General features: G+C 36.3%; 1 protein-coding gene across 1 annotated transcript; it reads left to right on the top strand.

Annotated features, from left to right (window-relative positions):
• The first annotated feature begins 1,545 nt into the window (after positions 1-1,545).
• LOC121525797 (dynein regulatory complex subunit 4-like) lies at positions 1,546-10,342 on the top strand. Its single transcript, XM_041811935.1, has 11 exons — positions 1,546-1,660; positions 3,066-3,161; positions 5,039-5,236; positions 5,589-5,789; positions 5,877-5,931; positions 6,023-6,225; positions 7,823-7,978; positions 8,168-8,248; positions 8,332-8,541; positions 9,369-9,409; positions 9,986-10,342. The coding sequence occupies exons 1-11, from the start codon at positions 1,655-1,657 to the stop codon at positions 10,023-10,025; spliced, it is 1,287 nt and encodes a 428-aa protein (XP_041667869.1). The 5' UTR covers positions 1,546-1,654; the 3' UTR covers positions 10,026-10,342.
• The last annotated feature ends 95 nt before the right edge of the window (positions 10,343-10,437 follow it).

Raw genomic sequence — 10,437 nt, forward strand, 5'->3', positions numbered from 1 at the left:
CACCCCCAAAATAATTAGTGTTGAAATAGTTTTAGAATAACTTGACATTTGATTGTTTTTTTATAGAAATTTACTTGCCAGCCATTATTAGTAAAAAAAAATTAAAATAAAAAAATATAGGTTATAGTTGGCAGAAATGTTGCAAAAATGGACAGATGAAGTGGTGAAAAGGGGCTAGAGAGTGGCAAAAATGGGTTGCAGAGGGGCACAAAGGGACTAAAAATTGACAGGAAAAGTGGTGAAAAGAGGTTAAAATGGGGCAAACAATGGTAAAAGGAGGTAAAGAAGTATCAAAAATGGGTTGAAAGTGGCAAAAAAGTGGAAAATCGCAATCAAAATTATTTAAAAACTGGCAAAAATACAAGAGAGGTTGCAAAATGGGTAAAACAGTGGCACAATGGGGATAAAACATGCAAAAAAATTGATTTGAAAAAGGGGAAAAAGAATGAAAAAATTTTGGTTGAAGTATCAAAAAGTGGCAAACACAGCAAAAATAGCCTGGCAAAGCAGTGAAAAAGGGTTAAAGGGGGCAATAATTAGCAAGAAAGGTTGCAAAATGGGTTCAAAGAGTGGCAAAATGGTTGAAAAGTGGCAAAAACTGGCAAAAATGTAAGAAAAGTGGCAAAAAATGAATAAAAGAGTGACGCCAAGGGGATAAAACATGCAGGAAAAGGCGCTAAAAAGGGGTTAAAGAATGTCAAAAAATGGGGCAAAGAGGGATTAAAAGTGAAAAAAATTAGGTAAAACTGGTGCTAAATCACAATTTGGGAGGGCCCATGCCAATTCTGTGGGCAGGCCTGTCTTCTTGTGGCCTGCTGCACAAAAATTTGTTAATCAGACCAAAATATTTGTCAGATTTTGGTTATTTGAAAGTCCGGCCCCCAGAGTTTCTGCCCAGACTAAATCTGGCCCCTGTGCAAATGTATTTGATGACCCCTGATGTACTGCATCCATAACAACAGCATGGCTTCACAGTAGAGGAGTCCCAAAGAAGGGCATGTCTGTTGAGCAGTTTGAATCCTACATCAGACAAAAATGGGACAACAGTCCTCTCCCAAAACTCCAGCAACTGAACTCATCACCTCCCAGACGTTTACAGACTATTATTAAAAGAAGAGGGGATGCTACACAGTGGTAAACATGGCCTTGTCCCTACTTTTTGAGATATGCTGCATCCAATAAATTTAAAATGAACTGACAATGCAAAATAAGACGTCAATATATGAACATTCAAACATTCAAGCTCCATAGTTCAGTGTATTGAGTTATTTATTTACATGTTTATACCTCTTCTCTACCTTGCATTACCACTTACCCACAGTCAGCCAAACAGAAATCTCACACCAGTTATATCACTGCCCTGGTTCAATGTATTTTTATTGTTTTCTATCTCGTTTATCTCTTTTTGTTTATCATATTTTCTCACGTCAATTTCTCTGACGTTAACAGACGTGACTGAAATACCGTTGCTACCGTTGGAGGGCTTCCTCGTCGCGTAGCAACCGCTTGCTTGCTTCCATGACAACCGTTTTTAGACTAGGAGCTGGCAGTGATTGTAGCTAAACTTTTCTGAGTTTTAATCGTTGTTTTTCCTCTCAAATTACGGGAAACGACTGGCACTTTTCGGAATTTCTGCGTTGTCTGTGCTGTGTTTATGATGGTGAGGAAGACGTTTCTGTTTTTTACTTATTTATTAACAATATATGCTAAATGAGTTTACAACCGTTAATTGCTAACGGTTGCTGTTAGCTTGTTAGCTATACCACCAAGCTTCTGTTTTACTTTTCATCGTCTCATTTTAATTTCTCCTCAGGGTTTGGTGCTATAGCTGCCTGATGGTTTATACATAAAACACGTTTTATTTTCATCTATCTTCACTCAGTTACCCATAAAGGAAAATTGAAAGCTGATTTTTTTCCCCAAGTGTATTAAAACTAAAAAAAGAAAATCACATTGATTTAAGTATTCAGACTCTTTGCAAAACACTTGAAATTTATCTCAGGTGTCTCCTATTTCACTGGATCGTTGCTGAGATGTTTCTACATCTTGATTGAAGTTCAACTGTGGTTAAAAAAATCGATTGGACCTGATTTGAAAAGGCACACACCTCTCTATAGAAGATCTCACGACTGACAATACATATCAGAGCAAAAACCAAGCCATGAGGTCAAAGGAGCTTTTCATTTAACAAAGCAACAGATTAACATAACCCCAGGACAGAGCCAAATGTGAGCCTTCACCTACATCTCCATACTTTCACATGTCTCAAATAAGGTGTAATAAGAGATCAACAAGAGATAGACTCTACAGGTGCAGTATCCACTGGTATTTTATTCTATAAAAATGTATTTTGTGTCATATTACTACACATAAATCTATTGTTTTATAGATAGATTTTATACATTTTTCTGTATAGGTCTCAATATGAAGACAAAGTAGACTTTTTGAGGCGCTTCAGTTCAGTTGGGGTAACATGGGACCTTCTCTGGAAATTATTGGTCCATGGTACTCTTGAATGCTATTTCCTTTTTTTGGCACCTTATTCACACTAGGGGGAGAAGAAGTACAACACTATTGTACTCAAGTAAAAGTACATTTACTGTGGTTAAAAATACTAAAGTAGAAGTAGTTAGCCCATAAATCTACACCAGTAAAAGTAAATCATTCAAAGCCGTTTCAAAATGTAACAAAAAGATGAGAGTAACTGTGATTAAAAATTTGAATCATATGAGCCATAGTATTTAACTGATTAAGATCTAAAAATGATTTAACTTAGAATATGTATTCATCACCACGTTTCTAAAAGCAACACAGAAAGTACCAAATAACAGTTACAGTTTAAAAAAAATCCACTACCTGTCCTGATTGTGAGTATTACAATCTAGAATTTTGTTTTATTTTAGGGACAAAAAGAGGAAAAAGATTCAGTTTGGTGGTGGCAAGCATTTATAAAAACTTAACGGTACACAAATGTGCTCATCGTTCATAAAATGGTTAAGAAACATGCTAGGCTGATGTATGAGGTAGTTTTAATATTGGTTTTAATTTTGTTGAATTTTTCACAGCCACCAAAAAAAAGGAAGTCAAGTAAGAAGCCCCCAAAGGAGAAGACACCCGTACTGATTGACGGCCTCAATGTGGGCGAGATGACTAGAGAGCAGGTCAGAGTTCAAGTTTAATGTCTGTTGGAAAGTTTTGGTATTTTCTCCCAGGTAGAGGGAATTGTTTCATACTCTGATTCCTCTCTAATGGTGTGATCCAGGCCACTGGCCTGGGCAATTTGGTTTTAGGAAACATCAGCTTATTTTCATATGAGATACAGGGTAAGACATTATCATCAATATTGTTACAGTTATGTTCATGATGATTCAAAAATAGATATCAAGCCCAAAGATCAGTATAAAGGTTATTTACAGTGAGATTATAGATGAAGAGAAGCCAGCTGGAACTGTGGCTCTGTCATGTAACTGTTCATGAACTCTTGTATTTTTTATTGTGCTTGCTTCTTCTGTTGTTGCTCAATCATGGTTGGCAAACAGTCATGATCACTGACACCTTGGGCATTTTCCATATGACTGCATGGTCAGTGCATTTTCTGGCAGATACATTTCCTGCTTGAAAACAGACTCAAAAAAACGGGAGAAACTGTCATTATTCTGTTTTTCTGTTTTTGACCACAAATGGAAAAAACAGAAAAACAATTTGTTTTTCCGTTTTTTTCATTTTGGACGCAAAAACGGAAAAACAAAAAACTTTTTAAAAAAAGGTTCCACATGATGAAAGGAATCATGTGACCATTGGGAAAGCGAGGCATTTCAAAATAAAAATATGTATATGTATACATACAGTGCTTAACAAATTTATTAGACCACCCTAACCCTAACCAAAGTAAGGTTTATGCCACAGCTGCCCTAAATTAACAGCATTGGTAATTACCAAAATCATTTTTGATGTTTCTGCAATGGTTAATACACCAATATGTAGAAGCTCTTTAACCCAAATGATATTTTAATGCTAAAATATCATTATTATTGTTATCCATGAATTTTCAAATTTACTGATTTACAAGAAAATTGAAAAAAATAGTAAAGCACATGAATATTTTTTGATTAATGTCAAATTATAGTTATTTACTTGCATTCCTGAAGAGAAAAAATAGTTTTAGTGGTTTAATGTTATGTTTGATTAATTTCTGACTTCTCAGAGAAGCCCAGTGAGCCAGCTCAAATTTGGGTGAATTCAGTTTGAAATTCCTCATTCCTGTTCAAAATGGTAAAACGTGGAGAGCTGACTGAAATGTTGTTTTGTTGAAAGAGTCTGCATTAAAGCACTTCATGATGCTGGATGGTCTCTGAGACAAATATCACAGGTGGTCTAATAAATGTTTTAAGCACTATATATATATATATATATATATATATATATATATATATATATATATATATATATATATATATAAAATTAAAAGAAAGAATTTAAAAAAGAACATAGTCCATTAAATTGCCAGTACATTAACAATTTTCATTATTTATCATACGTTGTATATAGAGCATTTTGGCCTATTATAGAACTGTAAAATTCAATGGATGGCTCTTGTTTTGACATGGAGGCTTTTATTTTGAAAAGATCACACTTCCCAATGGGTCACATGATTTCTTTTTCCTTAAGTATTTCATTAAATGAAGAAAATAAAATAACAGAATTGAAAAAAACAAAAATTGGACCCCTTTTTTTTAATGTTACTTGTTTTTCTGTTTTTGTGACCAAAATGAAAAAAAAAACAAAAAACAAAAACAAATCGTTTTTCCGTTTGTGGTCAAAAACGGGTAAACAAAAAAATGTCCTGTTTTTCATTTTTTTCCAATTTTTGGTCAAAAACGGAATAATGACAGTTTCTCCCGTTTTTTGAGTCTGTTTTCAACCAGGAAATGTATCTGCCAGGAAATACACTCACCCTGCATGCATCGTGACTACAAGCAGTGCTATACCCCTGATAATCACACATCATAAAACTGAAATGTACCTCTGTCTCTATCAGCTATTGGAGCACACTGCGAACCTGCGAGAGGAGCTGGATAGTGTAAGGAAGGAGAGGAACTACTTTCAGCTGGAGAGGGACAGGGTCAAATCTTTATGTGATGTGGCGGCGAGACACCTGGAGGAGTCCAATACTGAGCTGAAAAACGTAGACAAGGAGGTTGAGGAGGATGAGAGGAAGCAACAAGAAGAGATCAAGGTGAGGTTAAACAGAGTTAAACAGAGATTTTACAAGAGTAAACATTTTAAATTGTTCAGTAATACAGGGTACCCATGTGATGTCACAGTAGGTGGAGTCACTGCAGTCATTTAGTGAGTGATATAGTATGGGCTGGTGTCAGGAATCAGTAGGAAGTACAGTACGTAATCACTTTACAGCTTTAATTCAGCTGAAAAGCAGCAACATTTCAGTACTTATTTTTTGGGTCAGGAGAATGGTTGCACCTCTCTCTGGTGGAAAAATGATGTCAGTATATATCCTCTATGTATAAATCTGATTAGCATACTGGCTTAATCGTTTATTTAACATCTGATAATGTTTTTCCATCTAGGTGTACAAGCAGAAGATGAAGCACATCCTGTGTGAACACCAGAACACCATCACAGAGTTACAGGCAGATGCTAAAGTCTCCAGTGAGGCAATGCAGAGAGATCATCAACAGTTAGAGACAGAGCTTCAGGAGGAGATGACGAATATCAAAGTCAGCATGGAGAAGCTCGACATTAGCAACCTCATGAAGGAGCTAGAGCTGGTTTGTTTGAGTTTATTTATATAATATTTACACTATGAGATGTCTCATGCTGAAATGCTACAAACACAACTTTTCTCATCCCAACAGAAACATCAAGAAAAAATGTCTGAAAACAGGGAACACTGGGAAAAACAACTCCAGGGTAAAAATGGAGACCTCGGTGTGAGCTCAGTTTAACACTGTTTGATTCATGACCTCACAGGAGTGTTGATTTTGTGTTGCATTTTGGGCAGATGCTGAAACCATGTACGAGAAGAAGTTGGAGGACCTTCAACAAGAGCTGGAGAAAACGAGGAAAAAAGAGATTAATGAGAGAGAGGAATTCTTTAAGAATCATAATATGAATCTTGCGAATGACCACAACAAAGCTCTCAATAACAGTAAAGAGCTCATAGAGGCAGCTTGGGTTACGGATGGTGAATGCAAGGCAAAGGAGGTAAATATACTGACACCATAGAAATCTTTACCGTTACCTGATACATTATTGGATCTATTAGATAGTGAAACCTGATGACCACAGTTTCCCAAACCTATGGCTTTAAATTGATTGTTTTACCTGATGTTTAAATACATTCAAAAGGGCTGAAGGATTTTAAACAAGTCACATTGTAATTTACATTCTTTTAATTTCCTTAAAACCATTACAGTTGTAATGTAGTAACCTGAAACACCAAACAGACTGTTTCATACATCAGTGCATGGGATATATTTCACATCCATCTGGGCAGCACCCCATAGTCCCTGTTTGAGAATATCAAGCAAATAGTCTGTCTGTCACAGTCAGTGGAGGCCAGACGAAGTCACAACGTAAGACGTAGTCAGCATGCACAGCTCTGACAAGCAAGCTACATGATGTGAGTGACAGGAAGCTGTTACCGTTGTTCACAATCATTGGAGCCATTGGTGAATCAATCTGGTCAGGAGAAGAGTAAAAACTTCTTCATCTCTTCCAGAATTTCCCCTCTGGGGATCCAGAAAGTATTTAAGTATTGATAAAAAAAAGAAACTCTTAAATGTCAAAGTGAAAACAGTTTTCTACATAGTAGTGTTATTAAATGACATATGTAGTGTAAAATAAGTGACTGCATAAATATTCAACCCCTTTAAAGTGACTGACCTAATTCAACAGATAATTGGTGCCAGTAGTCTCACAGTTAGTGAAATGGGGATCACCTGAGTGCACTAAATGTGTCTTGATGTGATTGTAGTATAAAGACACCTTTGTCTGGAAGGTCCAGTGACTGGTTAATTACTATTCCTGGCTACCATTACACCATGAAGACAAAAGAACACTCCAAGCAACTCAGAAAATATGTTATTGAAAAGTATAAGTCAGAGGGTGTATATAAAAAATGTCAAAGGCTCTGAACATCCCACAGAGTTCAGTTAAATTATCATCAAGAAATGAAGGAATGTGTCAAAACTGCCACAGTCCAATAGAGAATCTGTAGCTGGACTTGAAAACGGCTATTCGCACCTGATCCCCGGGAAACCTTACAGAGCTTGAGTGGTTTTGCAGAGAAGAATGGAGTAAAACTGCAGAGTCCAGATGTGAAAGCCTGATTGAGACCTATCCACACAGACTCAGAGCTGTGATTGCAGCCAAAGGTGACTCTACTAAATAATGACTAGAAGGGAGTGAGTATTTACACAGTCAAGAGGTTAACTGACATTACTTTGTAGAAATCTGTTTTCACCTTGACACTAAAAAGTTGATTTTTTTTGTCAAAAAAGCTAAATTATATTGACCATGATAGATTTATAAAATCCATAAAAGGGTAAAACATCCAAGGAGGTGAATACTTTTTATAGGCACTGTATCTATGTCATTTCTTTATGTTAACATTGTATTGTTTTAAACTGACTTACTGCATTGCTCTGTTGCCCACCCTGGTCTTCCATGCTGTTGTAAAATTTTGCGTCTTTAAATATATTTAGTTCAAGCATTTATCTGCCATCACTGATAAATCTTTTATACCATTTAACTTGTTGTGGCAGCACTGGCTTTGACCTGCTCTGCTTGACTTTTTTAGGAGAATAGTGAAAAAACCCAAAAGAAGATACTGGAGACAGAAGTGGAGTTTCTCTGTCTTGTGCAGGAAGGGAAAACCATCTGTGAGCCTCTCTCCAAAGTCAACGAGGAAGTGGAATCAATGAGGAAAAAACTAATTTACAGCAAAGTGAGCCAGGTCATTATGTGCCAATGTTAAAGTAAACTGTTACACTTTTATCTGTTGTTAGTGTGTTTTATGACTGTAAGCTTGTGCAGAACTTTAATCAACTCTGGTTGTTTGAACATACTTTATAAATACATTTTAAACTTGACTGTCTCATACTTTAATGTGCACAAGCTGAATTTGTGATGCTGTTTTTGACAGATTGACTCTGGCAGGGTCAAACAAAAGGAGCTGCATGAACTGAAAAATAAACACGAGGCACTGAAACAAAAATTTAGCGAGGTAAAGAATCTGATTGAGCTGTTAAATATTAGCTTCATGAGCATGCAGTTTTTTTTATGTGTCCCTGTTTGTCTCTCACGCAGATTCAAAAAGAAACAGAAGAGCTGAAAGAGACGTTCACCCAGAAGATTCAGGAGCTGGAGCATAGGGGAATTTGGAAGGCTGAGCAACAGGAGTGGAAGATAAAAGCCATGACAGACCACCAGGAGGAGATTCAGGCTCAGCTCAACCCAGTGCTCTTTGAGCCTAGCATGGACCAAACGGCCCTACGAAGGGTTGCTGAAGAAATAGGGGTGTGTTTGTTTTTTATTATCTGTTATCTTCTGGTTCTCTTGTGCTTTAAAGGTCACACATCATGCAAAATATACGTTTTCAGGCTCTTCTAACAAAAATATGTGCCCCTGGCCTATCCACAACCCCGTTCCCCCCACCCCTTTTTGTTAGAAAAGTCTGAAAAGTGATTTTTGCATATGTCCCCTTTAAAAAAAACACAAGGCACATCAGTTGTTTCAACAGCCGATCAGCACCTCCCACCCCAGAGAGGAAGTCAGCTGGCATTTTGAATTGTTGAATCTGCCCTTTTTGTCTCTGCAGAACAATCAGTAATATAAATAAAGGAATTCAATCCTCCCAGGGCTGTGAAATGGGATCCTTATACATAGACTACATCATAGAGTTAGAGCTCTCCTGTCAACACAAAGTGCAGTGTTATAATCAGCTGCAAGTGACAATCTCACCAGTAGTCAAATGTAGTGTTCATGTTAAATTTAACTGAGTTGAATTAACACTTTCATTTTAACTCTGTATTTTGCTTTATTATAGAGGTGTAATTTTACCTAAAAAAATGGTATCTGTGTTGGGACCCCCTCGAAAATGAGATGCTGCATCTCAAGGGGCTATCCTAAATAAACTGAATTGAATTAAATTAAATTGAATATCTCTTGTTATTGCCAGTAAAAAAACATATTTTACTTTACAACTCCTCAGCAGCTACTCAGTACTTAAAGTAAACTTTAAATACTTATTAATTTTACTTGAGTAGATTTATAGATCAGTATTTTTACTTTTACTTAAAAAAAATTTAACCAGAGCACTTTTTTCCACCTTGACATATTTTCAGAAACACAAAAGACGTTTCAACAATCAACAAGCTAAGCTAAGGTATTTTGGAAGTTAAATGTTCATTTGTATGTTAACTAACCCCTATTTTACCTAAGCCCTATAACTTTTCAGTTAATTTATATATTTTTAACTGCCAAGACAATCTGACAGCTCTTCATACAGCCTGATATGCTGCAATTTTTTTTTATCAGAGTGATTGCTCTGGCCTAATTAATGTCAAACTGATAAATGTGGCTCATCAGAGCTTGTTAACTGCTGCAGCTTGTTTGTTAAGCTAGCACACTGCTATATGGTCTCCACTTCGAAAGTTAAATTTTTCAGCATACTTGCGGCACATTCTGGATGAAAATATTACAGATGGGAGGAGTTTTACAGGTATGTGGGATAGCTCAACAGTACCTGCCCACTTTTTCAGCAGCTCTTCTTCTGGACATAAAATTCTTCTTTCAAATACTAATCTGACTTTTGACAAATCCTCCTAATATTTTGGATGCAGAGCAGTTTCAAATTTTGAGCATTGTTAAACTCTTCTTGTGGTGAATCTTTGGTCTGAGTGGGCTTCAGACGTTTTCTTCTGTTTTTACTTGACTTATAAAAAAATGTTTTTGCTTTCAGGAAATACATGACTACGAGATTCAAAACACTAAGGACTTAAAGGGTCATACAGCTCTGATTGCAGAGGCAAGTGGCTCATTTTACCTCCTGAAAAGTGCTGAAATGCATTTATTTAACCACTGATGTTTTTGTAAATAAAGTTTTATGTCCTGCAGGCCCATGAGGATTCTCTAGGGAACTACTAGGTAAGCTCTTGGTGTCCCTGTCCAGCATCTCTGAAGACTCCTCTGGAAGCCCTTTGACCCCCAAATAAAAGCAAAAAGTAGTCAAAGAACTTCGATTTTAAATGAATGCTGAGTTACAGTTCTTTAAATCTCCTTGTTAAAATGTTATCTGCACAACAAATTATTAATGTTTAAAGCAAAACTGGTTTTGGAAACTTTAGCTTCTCTATTGTATGCTTATTTTTGTTTTCATCCAAATCACTGTTTTTATGTTTAACATATTTTTAC

This window comes from Cheilinus undulatus, linkage group 18 (genome assembly GCF_018320785.1).
Source record: "Cheilinus undulatus linkage group 18, ASM1832078v1, whole genome shotgun sequence".
NCBI classification, from domain to species: Eukaryota; Metazoa; Chordata; class Actinopteri; order Labriformes; family Labridae; genus Cheilinus; species Cheilinus undulatus.